This window comes from Eretmochelys imbricata, chromosome 5 (genome assembly GCF_965152235.1).
Source record: "Eretmochelys imbricata isolate rEreImb1 chromosome 5, rEreImb1.hap1, whole genome shotgun sequence".
NCBI lineage: Eukaryota > Metazoa > Chordata > Testudines > Cheloniidae > Eretmochelys > Eretmochelys imbricata.
The window spans coordinates 131,662,515-131,680,353 of record NC_135576.1 but is presented as its reverse complement, the minus strand read 5'-3'; the positions used below and the strand labels follow the sequence as shown (position 1 = coordinate 131,680,353).

The 17,839-nt window shown below is 45.2% G+C and overlaps 1 protein-coding gene across 2 annotated transcripts in view; it reads left to right on the top strand.

The window, feature by feature from the left end:
- PSD3 (pleckstrin and Sec7 domain containing 3) overlaps positions 1-17,839 on the top strand; it is a 105,785-nt gene that overhangs the window by 69,942 nt on the left and 18,004 nt on the right. The window contains exons 1-3 of one of the 2 annotated variants that reach the window (XM_077816531.1): positions 360-518; positions 11,621-11,664; positions 16,587-16,780. In XM_077816531.1, the coding sequence (XP_077672657.1) occupies positions 360-518; positions 11,621-11,664; positions 16,587-16,780 (397 nt within the window). Of the gene's footprint in view, positions 1-359; positions 519-11,620; positions 11,665-16,586; positions 16,781-17,839 lie in introns of those variants that run through there. The other variant, XM_077816530.1, reaches the window with a different exon arrangement.

The window sequence follows — 17,839 nt, the reverse complement described above, 5'->3', positions numbered from 1 at the left end:
GAATTACCTTGCTTGGCCTGGTGCCATTGGTCCCGGTATCCGGGATGTGTGTCTTTGCGTTTGTGCCTGTGTTAGTGTGTGTCCGGGGAGGGGGAGCGTGTGCTGAAGAAGGGAGGGGAGCAGGGGTGGAGTTTGTCTCTCTTTTCAGGGCCAGTGACGTGAGCAATGCCTGGAACAATCAGACTGGCTCAAAACAGTGTAGTTGAAGATGCTGGAGCAAACAGCCTGGTGCATTTTAAGCAAACACTGATAGCTCCAGCCTAGGTTCCCCAGACAGTCCTTACAGATTTGTCTCCAGCTTCACTATACTGCACTGGTCTGGGGTGGGCCATTGTTTCTCCTCTCCCCAATCCTCGGAAATGATTGGAGTTAATAGTGTGCAGAGCACCAGCAAGGTCCGAGTAAGAGCCACAGGTTCCGTGAAATACTCCCGAGAAGACTCTCTCTGGCGACAGTCCCACCGGTCAACGTCTATGAAAATCTCCAACTCCTCTGAGTTTTCTGCTAAAGAAAGCAAGGTAAAAAATAAATGCACAATATTTCTGTCTGCTGTGACTAGGGATAAGATGATAGAAAATCTTGTATTGATGGTCTGGTGAGAAATGAAGGCATTTCATGTGGCTCTGGGTAATCTCTAGCGATCACAGGGTTGCTGTGAAGCCAGGAAAGATCTATCAGTTTGAGAAGAGACTGAAGGCAAAGAGGGTTGGTGTTGCAGAGATCGGATTTTAGAGGGATGCCCTGTCTCGAAGCTTCATGCAACAGTAAACACTGAAAACTTGCTAGTTGGAATGCTAATTGGAGCTCTGTGCCTCGGCAAGCTGCCTGTATTTGCAAATTCTCTCTCTGGGATTCTTTTCATTTTGGGGAAATTATTTATACAGATTTCTTTAAAGTCCATTTTCCTTCCCTGTTTAAATGGCTCTACTTTTGTCTCTGAGGGAGTTAGATAAAAATATCATCTCACTTGCACTGCATGATTAAATATTACCATGAAATATTTATTGGGAAGGCTCCACTGTACACTGGTAGGGATGTATGTATGTATGGTTGTTTGCTTAACATGGATATAACCAGCTGCTCTGGGAGCTGGGGTTAGTGTGCTTTGAATCAGCAGAGCACTGTCGCTGCTGTTTGTAGGCAAACACACACACACATTGTATGCAGGGTTGGCACCTGCCTCATTCCACCACTCTCTGTGTACCTATTCTCAGAAGTGTTAATCACCGCCAGTGGGAGTGGAGTACTCAGCGTCAGCCCAACACCTCACAGCATCTGGCCGTGTGTGAGCAAGATGCTTGAAATGGTGAACAAATTTCCCTCTACCTTCCCTTCCACCACACACACATTATCACACAGGATAGACTGCTAGTAGCTGCTCACTAGGGAGTGTTAAAACAAGATAAGGTCGGAGTGGTTTTGAAGAGCACGTAAAGGTGTCTAGCCAGGGTTTGTGTGTGTGTATGTGGTCGTGTATCATGTTTACACCCACACACACGCATTTCATTTGTGCTGGAGACCTATTGTGTCTGTTCCAAATCCCACGTACATCAGTGCAGAAGTTACATTCCAGCAGACTCTTCTGAAGGAATGTCACAATGAAAACATCCCTTCTCTCCGCGGACATTCTTTGCTTTGTCCGGGTTATGCACTCGTAGTTTATAGTACGCGCGATGTGCAGTGAAGACCTAACGCTCTTAGCCATGGAGCAGTGCAAACTTTTTCAAAGGTTTTACTTTACAGTTTCAGTAAACTTGCTTTTGAGAAGGACTTTTATTCAATATAACTAACACAATGTGGCCATGGTTGTTTCAGTGAAATAACATGATTGCTGATACAATGTCATAGAATCATAGAAATGTAGGACTTGAAGGGACCTCACGAGGTCAGATAGTTCATAGTATATGTCGGCTCTCCCTGGCAGCTGTTTCTCTTACTCTCCTGTTTCCTACTCTGACAAGCTACCAAGTAAGGGATAGATCTTCAAGCACTTCATGTCCCTGATTTTACAAACATTCTCTATGTAATTAACTTTAGGCATGTGAATGATTCCACTGAAATCACTGGGACAATTCATTTTCATAAAGCTGCTCCATGCACATGCGTAGGGAGGTCTTGTGGTACGCTGGGTGGGTCACTGAACTGGGAATCAGGAGACATGCCTTGTAGTCCTGTCTCTGCCACTGACCTGCTGTCTGACCTTGAGCAAGTCTCTTCACCCCTTTGTGCCTCAGTTTCCCCTCCCTTCCCTTTGTCTCTCCTGTCTGTTTAGATCGTAGGCTCTCAGGGTAGGGCCCATCTCTTACTATGTGTATGAACAGCTCCTAGAACAGTGGACCTTTGATTTCAGTTGGTGCCTGTAGGTATTACTGTAATAAAAATAATAATCACAAAGTGTGGAATTCCCGTTGAAGCTAATAGAATTCTGCCTCCGCAGTGCTTGCCTCTGATGTCTGAAATGGAAAACATACGGTTTGATTTTCTCTAGACTATTCAGCTCCACTTCCCAGTTTGTTGATGCATTTTTATTTTTACCGTATTATTTTTTGCTCAAAGTTGATCTGTATTTCTCTATTCTCATTATTATTTATATGGCATCCAAAAGTGTACTGGGTGCTTTACAGACATGTATGAAGACCTGTGTTGGCCCACAGGAGCTTACAGTCAAAACAGGAGAGACAGAGCCAAACAAAACAGAGCAGAAAGACGCATGCACTATAAAAAATTTTCTTTTATCTTTTCCTATTATTGTCTTTTTTAGCTGGCGACTGTTTGCCTTTTTAGAGGAGGTAGCACCGTATTGGGAGCCTCTGTTCTGTTCCCGGCTCTGCTACTGACTTGCTGTGTGACGTTGGGCAAATCACGTCATCTCTCTCTGCTTGTTTCCCCTCCCACCCTTAGTCTGGCCAGTCAGTGTCATTTGTTAGCTTTCTGGGGTAAGGACAGTCTCACTATCGACTTGATTCACATTTACATGAAAGCCCCTTGAAGGCCTTTCTGAGCTGCCAGTGCAGTGTAAAGTGAGTGTAAATGTAATTGTTCAAGAGGTGTAAAGAGGCCCTAGGGGAAGTGAAAATCGGGTCATGTGTGTTTGTACAGTGCCTAGCACAATAGGATCCTAGTCCTGGTTGTGTATAAATTCTATTTTTGTGTTCTGCTTGAGCCTATAGCCTGTTCCCCTGTGGCTATGTTCCCTTCTCCACCTACACCTGCTTGCATCCCTGGTACATTGGAGATTCTGGAATAAAAAACCCAAGGGCCTGTCATAGTCGACACCGGGCTGGAAGATGTTTCTAGCCCACTGGCTGGGGGAGTGGGGTCTGGTCTGTTAGTCCCTCCTTGCCCCTTCAGCAACAAACTCCTTCTGTGGTACCTGGCACTTGCACACCCTTTCAGGACCTTCGAGGACTTAGCAAAGGGGACTAGAATCATAGACTATCAGGGTTGGAAGGGACCTCAGGAGGTCATCTAGTCCCACCCCCTGCTCAAATCAGGACCAATCCCCAATTTTTGCCCCAGATCCCTAAATGGCTCCCTCAAGGAGTGAACTCACAACCCTGGGTTTAGCAGGCCAATGCTCAAACCACTGAGCTATCCCTCCCCTAGCATTAGCCTTATTTTATAGCTAGAAGAAATGAGTGGAGAGACGTCATGTGATCTGCCCCGTGGCACAGAGGGAACAGAACCCAGCTGTCCTGACTCGCATTCATTTACTGCTAAACAACAACTGAGATGCACACATCTCTTGGGCTTAGCATTAGCTACTGAACTATGGACCTGGCTAACCGCATCTGCAGCTTTCAAAGCTGCTGGCCAGCAGGTTGGCATGTGCAGATGGCGCAGCAGGTTAACGTAGCTTGGTCACCTCTGTAGACTTGGATTCAAATGTGGGTCACGTGAAATGCATCTGATGCCCTACTGCGTGATCTAGCCTGGCTGACAGCTTTTTCTCCAGACAGACATACCTAGGTACAGCAGTCCACCAGCGAGCTGCAAAAAGCTTAAGCCGGCTTCGCAAAGGCACGTGAATGGTGAAATGCCCCACCTAGATTTTTGAAATATGCTCTGCGAGTGCTGCCGTATTCTGGAGCACATCTCTCATCTGTCCGCATTGGGTTCTGTGCAGCTCGCCAACAGCTTTGTCCGCAGTCATGCAATAGGCTCCCTTTAACCATAGTGTTGATGAAAAGCTCAGGCAAGTGCAGGACAGAGCCTTCTAGCTAGCCTGATGTGTCGAGATTACAGCGCACAGGTACCCTGCGCAGCGTTTCACCCTCCGCTCTCGGGAGCGTGGCGAGCCTTCCGTCTCCACTTTCTGCTGCTGGTGTGGATGACACAGGCTTTTGTTCTAAGGACAATGTTTTTTAAAATAGGAGGCTCCCTCAAAAATGTTCTGCCTCAGTTGGTGATGCTCTCAAAATTCCCCTCCCCCAAAATCCTTATCAAGCCTCTATTCTTTCCCTCCACCCACCGCAAAACCATCCATCCTTCCCGCACATTTCCCCCTTTCAGCTCCTCCATTCCTTCCAGCTCTCACCCAGTCTCCTCCAGCTGGGGTGGGGTGGGTATCGGAGAATGTATTTCCCCAGGCTCGTGGGGGTGGGGAGCAGGTCTTCTCTTGTTGGGTGACTGGAGAGGGCTGTAGGTTGGCTTTTTAGCACCACCTGGGGTGGGGCGGGGAGGTCATTTGCAAGGCAATAGGCAGGCTGCAGTAGCCAAAGGACTTCCACATCATGCATCTGCTTTGGCGTGGCCCCTCTCTTTCTTGAACATTGCTGGAATGTCTGATGACGACTGTGAGGGCTACCTGGTGCATCTCCCAGGTGCACCTGGAAGCTGGGGGAGAGGCAGGGGAACATGCCAGGTGGGAGTTCCCTTTTCAGTAGCTGCTGAGATCATGGAAGCACTGGGTGTGTGCAGGCAGGCTAGTGAATGTTACCCAGCAGAGCCAGCCTTTAGCAGTCTGTTCCTTTCAGTCCTGGCAATCCGTTTCTATTGGCCAGCCTGGACAAGAGACAGCATCATCTACTTCTTTCTTAAAGAAAGTCCCTATTTTCCTTTAGCAGGCCTCATGGCTGGCTTTTTAAAGAAGGGGCTCATGCAGCGTTCCCTTGCAGCTCATCAGCACAGTGAACCCTGCTGACCTGGCTTTCATCTGCACTGGAAGGTTTTGCATTACCTGACTTTCTTATTAGCTAAATGATTTACCTCTCAGCAATAACCAGCTGGGATAATTAGTTGCATCTTCATCTCTGCATTCACACTTGGTTGTGCGTTCGTTTTGTGTTACGTGACTGTCTCGTAGGCTCGTCCAAGATTTGCAGATGTTGTAGACTTTGGAGTACATGGCTCTGGTGACTCAGTGACTCTTACACATGAGAACTTGGGGGAATGAGAGTTAATCATTGAATGGGTGGTAACTTATAGTTTAATGCATTCAGGAGTTTCGTGATGGTTGTCATAATAATGTGACTTAGCTCATTAAAATACAGTACATACTTTATGTACAGGGAGGAGTTGTCAGTGGCTCTCAGTGTTCTGCTTCTGACTTCAATAGGAGCAAAATGAGGCCAATGCCGAGTGCCTTTGAAAATATACAGACTCTTTTAGTTCCATTCCTCCAGGTGGGCTTCAGCTTTAAAGTGAGGTGGAGTAAAACATCCTTCCCTTACAGGTTCGCCCGCCCATTCATCGGGGGAAGTTTTCCCTGGCAGTTAGGGAGGGGGGAAGGGGAGGGGAACTAAGCTACCAATTTCTGCAGAATTTAGGCTTCCAATTAAAAAGAAAAGAAAAGTTTCTTGCCAAAATAGGAACTAAATATAAACCGATAGCGCTATGTTTCTGAACCTACACACAGTCCATCTCAGTATGTCTGCAGCTGCGTAGAACTTTGTCAAATAATGGCCGCGACATTAGCTGAGGGTTAGGGTTTCAGCAGGGTTCACAGCTGTTATCTGTATGTGCAGGCCGCTGTGAAACTCTCAACTTCATGGATGTTAACCTCAGACCTCAGCTGCTGCTCGGGAAAGCACTGAGGAGCAGCAGAGACAGGGACACAGGAAACAGAGGTTCTGGGAGAGGCAGAGTAATATTTGGTTGGGGGAGGGGAGGGACATGGGGAAAGAGTAGAATAGATTTGACCCTGTCCCTTTACAGAAGCCCTGAGGCTCTGGAGGGTGTAGAAGAAACAGAAAGCTCTTTCCCAACCACCTGCTAGAGCAGAGGGTGCAGGACAGGTACTAGCAGGAGTCAGGTGCTGGAGCTCCCCAAAAGGATCCAGGGTCTAGTCCTCTGGCTTAACTGGGCTCTGGTAAATTTGCCAAGCCCTGCCCTTTCCTGTCCTTGCAGATGAGTTGCTGTAATTTTGTCAGCTAAATATATATGTGACAGAATAGAAATGCTTTTGTTTTCAAATACCCTAATGATGATTTTTGAGAGCACAAATTCAAGTTAATAAAAACCACCCTTATGTTTAGCAAAACTATAACGTCACTGTTGTAATTTCTGATCGGTTACACCCCGATTTAGGATAGCACGTGGTTAAGTCCCCTTGATTTTATCACGTTCTTTAAAAGAATAACGAGGAGTACTTGTGGAGCCACAAGGACTCCTCGTAGTTTTTGCTGTTACAGACTAACACGGCTACCACTCTGAAACCTTTAAAAGAACGTCGCTCTCTGAATCAGGGCCTTAGAGAGTAGCCATAAAATGGCAGTGCAGGCCCTCAGGCTGTATGTGTTGATCTGCCACTGGCTTTCAAATATTCGGAGGGGTTTTATGATGATAAGGAATCTCACGGGGCCTGATTCAGTGAGATAGTACATCTTAAACTGCGTTTACAGTTGCTTTGCATCCCTGGACTGATGCAGAGCAGCTGCATCAGAGAGTGAGAATGGGATACACCCTGAGCTTCTGCTCAGTAACTGCTCCTTGCCCCAAGATGTGTAAATATATTGGTTATCTTTAAAAACTTGTTCGTTGCCTCAATATTCTCTAGTTATTCCCCATAGCAAGTGCAGTGAATACTTCAGGTACTGAGGTCACATTGTTTAAGGATGACCCCTGTGACTGACGGAGATTGAAGGAATCTGTTTGGTACCTCGCTGTAGGATGTGAGCATTTCACATTTGTTAATGGATGTTTTGCCTCTCAGTACCCCTGTTAGGAACACGAGGGATATGCCCATTGGCAGAGCACAGCATAGGCCAGCTCAAGGTCATGCAACGGGTCTGTGGCCCAGCTGAGAATAGAAGCCTGCTCTCGTGTGTCCTAACCCAGTGCCCTGTCCACTGGAGAGGCCTTCCCACTCTGAATGAACGTTGACTCTTCCTGTGTTTTTGCGGTAATACACTGGGGGGGTGGGGAGGTGATTTGTTTGTTCTGGGCCCCGCGCTGGATCTAGTGCATGTTGTCACATGGGGAGCAGGAGCATCACCAAACCTCTGCTGTGCATTAGGGTGACGTGGGAGAAGGAGAGGGCATCTGCGCGCTACTCTGCAGGTGCAGAGAGCAGAGTCAGAAGTTGTCTGCTGCCCCTTTAAGCAGCGCTGCAGGTACTTGAATTGAAGGAGCACGTGGAGACACAACAGGAGACTGGGGCACCATTGTGCTAGTCTCTGTACAAACCCCGAACGAGAGACCGTCCTAGAGCTGCCATCTAAATGGGAAAGACAAACCGTATAGTGCCTCCCGCTGGTTCAAGCCTTTGGAGTAACAGGCGCAGAGTAGGGTTGCCAGTTAGGGTTGGATGTATTCCTGGAGATTTCATCACATGACGACATCTTTAATTCCTGGGGACACCAGGACAATCCTGGAGGCTTGGCAACCGTAGCACACAGAGGTGACGCGTGTTGCCCAAGGTCCAAAACTGCTCAGTAGCAGAGCTAGGAAACCCAGGTCTGCTGACGCCCAGCCCAGCCCCCTACCCACTGGGAAACATTGCCTCTCTTCCCCACTGCATACCTGCTAGGGCCATGGAGGCTGCAAAAGTTACTCTACTGTTAGATCTGTGCGCATCACAATCTTTAATGTATTTGTCTTCACAGCATGGTTGTGAGGCAGGGCAGTGCTGTTATCCCTGTTTTACAGATGGGGAACGAGGTACAGAAAGACGATGTAACTTTCCCAGGATGCTTGTGGTGGAGCAGGATTTGAACCTGAATATCCAACAGCCCAAGCTAGGACTCTCACTACCAGACAATCCATCCTCTCTCTGGAATACCCTCTGTAGCAGTGAGAGGAGAAAGGGGCTAGAGATGAGTTCCTGTCCATTGTGTAAATAATAAAAGAATATCTATCTATTTATCTTGTGGAGAGAATATATTGTTTTTCTTGGGGACTCTCTCTTCCTCCCCACACACCCATCATATGACTGGGTGTATGATGCCCACTACCCTGTTAAAGTAGAAATGTCAGGCCTTGTTCAGTAATAAGGGCTGAGTAATGCACCTAATTAATGTCCGTCAGTGGAAGAGCTGAGACTAGAACCCATTGTCTCCTGCTGGTCCCAACCACAAGTACCTTCCTCTAGGTAAAATTAGTGAGGTAGTCGCTGTTGCCTTCCCCAGCTGGAGCTCTGGTTTTGTGCCCACTGTGTAGGAAGCCCTGTTGGGCTGGAGTGTGCCCGGTGCAGATGGATCTCCGGAGATCTTTAGCAGCAAACCTGTAATCAGTAATACTGAGTGTGTGCAAATAACCATTTTAACTCTTTTTTAACTCAACCCAGATCTGGCTGGACTTTCAGAATGACAACAAAAGGCACCTCCTTGACTCCAGGACCATCCTTCTGCCAAATTTCCAATCCCTGCTACAAAGTCTGGGGGTGCTAGAGCTCTTCAAAAAAATAACTGGCCAAAAAGTTGACATTGGCAAAACTATCTGTTTTTCCCTAACCTCATTCTTGGAAACAGCTGAACAGTTTTAACTGAAACTCCTCCCTCTTCATACCCTGTCTCCAGCAAGCCTGTGCTAGAGAGCAAACATGGAAATACCAGTCTGAACAACTGAAGTTTAGCAAAGTTATAACAAACTGAAAACAGGGGCTCATAATGGAGAGTATCTTGCAACCCTAACTATAGGCATCTCTTCCAGCTCACGCTATACTGATAAAAGGAACCTGGATCTAATTCATTTATTCATTCATTGAGGTTAACCTGGTTCTCTTTCCCCTTCTCCCACCTATGTTTAGTTAAACCCACTTGTGATGTCTTGCCTTGAAATTAGATAAATATTCCCCTTTCCCTGACCGCTGTCTAATTGTTTGTCCTTGGTTCATGAGCCTACGTGGAGCACTGGCCCGGGAAAGCTGTTAGCATGCAGTGGGAACTACTGCAGATCAATAGTAATAGACTGCGTAAACAATTCAGAGCAGGGTCTGCATTATCTTACATGTGTGTCCAGCACCCACCACAAAGGGGCCTTGGCTGTCACTTGCGGACTATGTGCTCTGGTGTAACACAGGTAACACTGGTACATGTGATGCTTCATTGCAACACTAGCCGTTGCTGTTTTAATCTAAGGAACGTAATTTTATGATCTTGCTTAAGAGATAAAATAAAGATACCGTGGCCCTGTGCCACTCAGGCCTGGCCCTGCTCCCGCAGTATAGTGGTATGCCAGAGCATGTCGAGCAGGAAAGGCTGCACGCTTGCAAATCTGAGTTTGCAGAATGGCCATGAAGGCTTGCTCTAGTCACTTCACGTTAGAGAGACCATGAAGCTAAATTAAGCTCCACGCACAGGTGGCAGAAAGCCATCTATGCCGCACCCCTCTCGGGGGTACTGAATATAGCTCAGACACACCTCCGTATCTGGCCCAGTATGTGCATCTACTAGCCTTTTCTTCCGTGATATTTGTCAAACTGTGGGTGCAAGGAATTATTTTGCACAGTGGCTGCAAGGTGGTAGTAACTGCTGCACAGTTGTGCCTGGCATTGGAGGAGATTTGGATTGTAAGAGTGTCTTTGTTTGACCTGGTTGCAAGTGGTGAAATTAAAGGCCAGGGTTTTCCCAACTTTTGTATGAATAAGAGTGAAGCATTAAGGCCCTGATCCTGCATTGGGAACCATGTGGGGCTCCATGGGACTTCTGAGGCTTGCCCGGGAGGCTCTTGTTGCAGGGTCAGGGCTGCCCAGTTGTGTGATGGGTGGATAAGATTGGATGAGACTTGATAGTCCTAGGGAGAGCTGGGCTACTTATTTATAGAAACATTTTGAGAATTTGTGTCAATTTTGCCAAATTGTTTTGATGGCCGGAAAAATAATCCAAAATAATTGAAATGTTCCATTTCAACACTGCCAAAAGGAAACCTTGGAATTTTCAGATTGAAATGATGTTTTGTTTTGAAACATCTTTTAATCTTATTTTAAACATTTTAAAAAGCGGATTTTTTTTTTCAATTCACTTGAAATTTGAAAAATTTCATTTTTGGTTTGACCACATTTTGTTTTGGTGGTTTTCGATTTGCCAGTGAACCAAAAAATCCACTATTCACACAGCTCTAATTGTGAGTTTTGTTTTGGGGCAGAGTTAAGGTTGTCCGGGTGCTAGTCAGTAGGAATTTATTGTTTATTGGTGTACGTACTTGAATTGGTTTCAAGGATACCCACAGTTACATACCTTGTAGCTGATGATTTCCATATTTGCTCAAAGGTGGTGTGTTGTATTTTGGTAACGATGTATTATAATGGTCTGTTTTGTTTCAAGTTCAACTTCTTCTAGATGTTAATAGAGTTTTGTGTATATGTGTGTGTGTGGGAGGGTGTTTAGAAATAAGCTGAAGTAAATTTACTAGTGTGTGTAAAGTACCCCCCAAGTGTGGAGTATACGCTGTGCTAGAACTTGGGGCATTTCACGAACAAAAGTACAGGCCTTGGCCACTTAAATTAAAGGAGTTACTCCATTAGCTGTTAGCAGTAGTAGGCTCTTATCCACTATATGGGTCAGCCATGTGAGAGAGACCTGATCAAACTCACTTAGCCAATGTGGTATGAACTCTCCCACCCAGAGGAAGCTCATTCCTACTATCTGATGTCCACAGGAGTTCAAATTCCCCGACAGGCCACCACTTTGTAAAGACCTGTCGCAACAGGCCATTGACACCAAAAGAATTGGGATTTTCAGTGCCAAAGACACTGGCCCTTAGTACTATAGCAATGTACAAGATATTTGTGATGTGTCTCACAGGTAAGCTATTCTGGTACAGATCTCCATAAAAGCCAGGGGTGACATTGACTTAATTGAAGTCAATGGCAAAAGTCCCAGTGATTTCCAGAGAGCCAGGGTTTGACCCCAGATGCATTCCTGTGGTCTTGCAATGTCTTTTGCGTTTCAGTAGCTTGTGTGATATTTCAAAACTAAAATTTTGCACAAAAAATGTATCTGATGTTTCTACCTCTGGAGAATTATTGAAATCTCAGACCCTATATTCTAAAATTTTTGTCCGACCTAAACCAGTATTCTTGCTCCTGCTCAAGTCTAAGAGTTGCCATGCATGGCTAATGCTTTTTCTTGTTCAGAGGCAACTCATTTACTAGTGGTAGTTACAAATTTTCTATTGGCATCTTGAAATATATACGACAGAGTCCAAACAGTAATTCCCTCTTGTTTCTTTCTCTTTGCAGGCTCTCTACAATTCGATCAAGAATGAGAAGCTTGACTGGGCAGTGTAAGTATACTGTGCAGAATTAATGATCTTAAAATCAGTCCCCGGTATGGTAATCCATTTCCTATGTACATTGCACTGTGATTAGACTCTGGAGACAATCATCTTGGTCCGTGAGACTCAAACATAGGATTCACTCTTACTTTAGAAAAGTCCATGTTCTACTTCCCTTCTCCTCAAGTAAGGAAAGTTGTTAGTTATGCAAATCAGCTGTGTCTGCAAGGAGGAAAGACATTTAATTCAGTAGGAAACTTCATCTTCAAAAGGCAGAAATATAAATCCTCTGTTTGTTCCATGACTACATAAATAAAACAGATGTTGAGTTTCTTCCTTTACCTTCCAGTGCATTGTGTTGGAATCGCTGAATAGAAACGCAACTCTTGGATTGAGTTTCCTGTTCTTGGCTTGTTGTCTAGTATTGTCTTTGGATTAACTATGGAGAATTTGACAACAACCTAATATTAAAGAGACTTAATTCAGAAGAGGCCAATCTACCCGCCCTTATCTGCTTTTTGACAAGCTAATACTTCATCAGAACTCCATGCTAAACACAAGAGAAAACTTCTGTTTCTAACCATATTAATCGGCATTTCCCCTTATTCGTCTTCTTTGCGGCATGAATACGCCAACAGGAAAGGGATGCACCAGCCCTAGATTGATGTCAGTGCTGAGTAGTGGATTTTGGTGTTAAAGAAAGGGTTACATCCCAGAGTAGCTGTGTCTCTTTGAGATGTTTGCCTGCATGGCTCCACACCCAGGGTGATTCGTGCACCCTCAGTACGCAAGCTCAGCTTCCCGGCGCGCACAATCCATTGGGGCTGCTTGCATCCCGTCTACGCCCTTGTGTCCCCACCTGAGGGGTCATAAAAGGGAGCAGCCTCAGCCCCCACTCAGCTCCCTCTGCTCAACCAAGAATCTGTTTTATGACTTGGAATATTATGGAAGGTGGACAGGTAATAAGAATCCGTGCAGGCAATCATCTGGAAGTGCGCAGCCATTATATGGATGAGCAACCACTCTTCTTTCTGTGAGCGTTATCTGCAGAGAGCCCCGCTCCTGGTAATTAACAGACAGCTGCAAGACTCAAAGGGGGTGGATCTGAGGAGTCTCTCCTGAGTAAACATCGCAGGACTGCTCTCCCACGCTGAGGCTCTGAGCTAGAATAAAGCAGCGTGGATATATGTATGGAGCTCCATGTCATATCCCAGCAACAGAGACGTTTTGTGGCCAGCCCCTGCACCTGCCTTAGGCTTGGTGGAATGTGCCAGAATTTCATCTCGTTCTTGGCGAAAGCGTGCACAGAGACTAATCCACATGGACAACATAGGTGGGAATCAATTGGCTCCTAGCATTATTCCCACGGTTTTCGGTCAAGGTGATTTACGGGGTGGTGTAGTCCTGTTCAGATAGTAGCTTAAAGCCCTCTTAATGCCTAGCCATTGCAGCCTGGTCTCTCCTGGTAGTGAGTAGGGTTCGGGGGGAAATACAGGCAGGTTCGTGGAGGTGGAACTCGGAGACCCTTCTTGGATAGGAATTTGGGGTATGGGCGAAGGGCCACCTCATCCTCCTGGAATGCTGTATGTGGCTGGTCAGCCATTAGTGCCTGGGTCTCCGGGGCAATCCAAGCTCATGAGCAAGCTACCTCCAACCCCAGCTGATGCAGGGCACATTCTGAGAACAGCTCTAATGGCAATCCTGTTATCTTAGGCTGGACTACGAGCAGTGGCTGTGAAGGGCTGAGCCCGAAGCCATCTTCCTCGTTGTGCGGTCACTGGTCACAATAGCAGTGCTTGGGCTCTGGGACTACTTATCCTGAAAAGAGAGGGACCATGACTCCTCCCTGCCCCTCTAGATTGGCCTGCAAAGGAGGGTGGACACATGAGAACAGTCTGCTCCGTCACAGTGGATGGAGCAGCACGTTATTACCACCGGTGAAGCTGCTGTAGTGCTAGGTCAGCGCAGTCAGGATATTGAAGTGTGAAGAAATGCTGTTAATCTGGTCAGAGTCTCTTTGATAGCCAGAGATTCTCTTTGTTCCTGTAGGCTAAACCAGGGTTTCCGAGCTTTGACAGCAATTGGTACGTGGTGGATTAAAGACCTGGGGCAGAGCAGGGTAATATGTGATATATGGTTGATAAATGATATATGGAGGACTGCTACACGATCCTCATCTCGTTCTTTATCGCTTGTTACTGGCTAGATTTGTCATCATTCTAAAAGACTTGCTGTCCATGCTGCTGTTTACAGTGCAGCCACAGGGCTGGATCCAAAGCCCACTGAAGTTCATGAAAGGCTCCCATAAATTTCATTATCGAACGTGTAGACAGAAAAGCATCACCGTATTCAACACATCCACTCCCTGGTTGGTCAAAATCGGACACTTCAGTTAGTAGCAAAAGCTTTTAGTTATACTCCTATCAGCAGGGCAGAGTAAGTGCGGCTCTGGGAGGGTGAGCTGTGGTCCATTCCTTCTCAAGTACCATCAAAGACAAATGCTAACTTAGCTGCTGTTGCAAAGCCGTTGGCTATTAAAATGAACCATGTCTTGTGATTTGTAATGTGTTCAGCTCTGATCTGGAAGTCGCGGAGAGCCACTCAATATGGGATCCTATATCTCTTTTCCTTCATACAGTCACTTTTCAGAGAAGAACACTGTCAGGAAAGATACCTTATTTTAGCTGCTTCCCAATTCCTCTTGCATGAAATCCGTTTAGTAGGATTGAACGAGATAGGAAGTGTGATGAGGGAAAAGGAGATCCTCGGAAATTTGATAGTTCTTTCTTTTTTTTCCCCCTTCCTTCCACTCCTCCATAATCTCTGCTTGTTTACATACAGATGCAGATCTCCCCTAGCTGTGTTAAACGTCCGGTCTGTAGTTTAAAGAGTGAGGGACATGGGGGAGGGTCAGACTACATAGGGATTGACAGTATTTTTGCCTCATGCTCCCGGGAACATGGAGCTATAATTGTACTGGGGCTATAGGAAGCCTTGTATTTTAGGGTGGGGGAAGTGACAGAAACATGGCAAAGACAATGACTGAAATCCTGATATCACTGAAGTCAAGAGCAAATTTCCCATTGTCTTGAGTGGAGCTGGAATTTCACACCATTAATCCCTGAGGTACCTCAAGTGATGTCAGTAGGGTTACGCCTGGGATGAATTTAGCCCAACAACTGGTATATAACTTTACATCCTTCTACTGAATTAAACTCCCCTCAGGGTCTCCAGTATCCCCACGAGGTTCTTGTGGGTGTACATTTGTATTAGGAAGTTAAAGTCTTGCCATCCACTCCTAATATCAACCCTAAACTGTTGGGCGAGATGGGTATGATTTCCATGCCTGGTGCTATGCTGGAGGTCAGATTAGATGGTCATAATGGTCCCTTCTGCCCTTAGAATCAGATGGATCCTTACCGGCTCCATCGTGGAGAAGGATACTGAGTTTGACTTGCTTCATTTTAGGCGTAGAATAATCTAAAGTGAAATATGTTTTATTTGCATGATATTTAGATGGAGCACAGAGATCAGCATTTCCCCCGTTGTTTATAACAAGTATGTTTGCTCCCCATGCAGGCAATAGAAGTAAGAATTAGAGTGTAGAATAGGGTGAATGGAGACACAATATATAACATACATGCTTGAAGAATTGTTCAATGAAGACCCTTGCAAATCCATGGTCTGCATTCAAATTATCCATATTTGTAAGGCCTTTTTCAAAGCAGGGTTATGTAGATTACAGAAAAACAGTGGTGTCTTTAAAAAAAGAACAGGAGTACTTTTAGTCTGCTGGTGAAACAACCTTTACCTTTTATAAAATGGAGGTATTGGGATTCCTTTTTTAGTCTGAAGTGTACAGAAAAAATTACCCCACCAAGGGAAAAAAATAATGAAATTGTGATGGAGAATTTTACTACTTTTGGGAAAAGGAAAATCCCCAAATTAAATTTATTGTTGAGAATTGTAACAGTGCCTGGTACGATGGGGTCCTCGCCTACAACTAGAGCCTCTAGGCGCTATGGTAGTACAAATTATTATATTATTATTATTAATAATAATGCTAAAATTCAGGGTATTGTAAACTAGTGTTGCAGTTCTGTTCTGAAATCTGCCTTGTAACTGCACTTGTGTGATCCTCCTGCACATACAGTCTGGAGATCCCCTTCTGCACGGGAACTGCCTCCTTTAAACGCCAGTTCTCAAATGCTTCTTGTTTGCCTCTGTTCCAGAATTAGGTTTGGGAACAGGAGTATCCTGTTACTCCCCCCACATCGTGGATCTGGGGTCCTGGGAGAGTGTGATGATTTGTCAAGTGAGAGGCTGGAACTCATGGAGGCAAATATTAGCATAGGTACAGATCTCCATAACTGGACCTCACAAATATAAAGATTTCAAGCATTCATATCTTCTTGTCATTGCTAAACCAATTCATTTGCTATGGGATTGCTTTTTCCATATCTCCTCACTGGCGAGGAGGGGAGAAGCAGTCTCTTCAAAAGCAAGGGCTTGATCCTGCAGTTCTCACTTACAGACTTCCGTAAGAGCTTGGCAGGGGCGGGTGGTAGAATTGGGCACCCAAGCCACGGAGAAACAGTTAGTTACAAATAGCACTGGCTGAAAATATTCCCCATAAAAGTTTTGTCACTAGAAAATGGCTTTTTTATGTCAAAATGTTTAAAGTTAGGGTTGTGCTTAAATACTTCGTTGATCCAAAACTTACGGAAGACAATGGGAGACAGACATCCCACTGTCTTCAGTGGGTTTTAGATCAAGCCCATAGTAAAAAAAAATGCTTATTAGAATAACCTAAAGAGAGGAAAAATTCTGAAAAATAAAGCATGTGTAGAAATTAAGAAGATGAAACCTTGCAGGATAATGGCGCTGGGCGATGGGTTTTTCACTTAAACTTTGTGTTCATCTCTTTTTAGAGACGAAGAGGAGAAAAAAAAATCTCACTCTGATGGCACTGATGAGAAGGATAGTGGACCCCATTCAAAGGCCATCACTCGGATCGGCCATTCCAATAACCCCTTCCTGGACATTCCTCATGATCCCAATGCTGCTGTGTATAAAACTGGATTTCTGGCTCGTAAAATCCATGCAGATATGGATGGAAAGAGGAGTGAGCATCTTTTATGTTTGTTTTATCTCTTAGGTACCTCTCTTCACCCTCCAGTGGCTTGTGGCCTTGTGCCCATGAACGAGAACAAGCCTGCTACATCTAGGTTGTCGAAGGCATAAGAAACAAAATAGCAGTTTGATTATCACAGCAGAAAAGAACACTATTGGGCCATTTTGAGGACTATTCCATTCCCAGTAGCATAAAATTAATGGTACTCATGCCTTTGCTTTAGTGAATTTGTGCAATGAAAATGTAATATCGGAGAGCAATGTGTGTCTTTTGTGCTTAAAGAAACCGAAGTGTTGTTCACAAAACTCAGACCAGTTTTATTGGAAGTACTGTAAGTTCTGTTCATGGACTTGCCAAATAGTCCTCAACTTTTGCCATCTGTGATTCCAACTTACAACAGAAATTTTTCATAAAGAAGGGAAGGATGGTCCTGTCCCCTTAAAACACCTGTTTGCAACCCCCCTGGTTGTCACAGTCCCCATCTGAGAATCCAAGGATTGGTCCATCCCTGTAGAAGTTCACTGGCCTTTCAGAATAACCCTGTAATCTAGCAGGTCATTCCTTGTTAGTGATGTATAATGCTCTCGTTCAAATTAGACCTTGCATCCTTTCAGAAATAGGATGTTGTTTGGTACCTCCTGGCCCCTTATTCATAATAAATGTGCAGCTACGTTTGGTTGCATTTCCGGCTTTTAACTTCATATTTCCTCATTGCCGTAACTCTACAACGGAGGCCTCATTATTGAGGGCTTTTTGGAGTGGGGGGTGTATTTGTGCACAAGCTGTTTTTATACTGTTGAAAACTGCAGTCGTCACTGTAATATGAAGCCTTGTTTTTTAGGGTGGGGAAAGCGATAGAAATGTGGCTTTGAGAGCAGAGACTACTGAGCGTATCCGTGTTTTCCCGATTGTTGTTAATGTATATGTGGTGTTAGCTCATATTGCAATTGCTGGGATTAACACTGAAAACAAAATCTGACTTTATTAAGGAGAGAAAATGATGGAAGACAACTAAAATCCCAGACTAACTCCTATATTAAGCTGGCATTA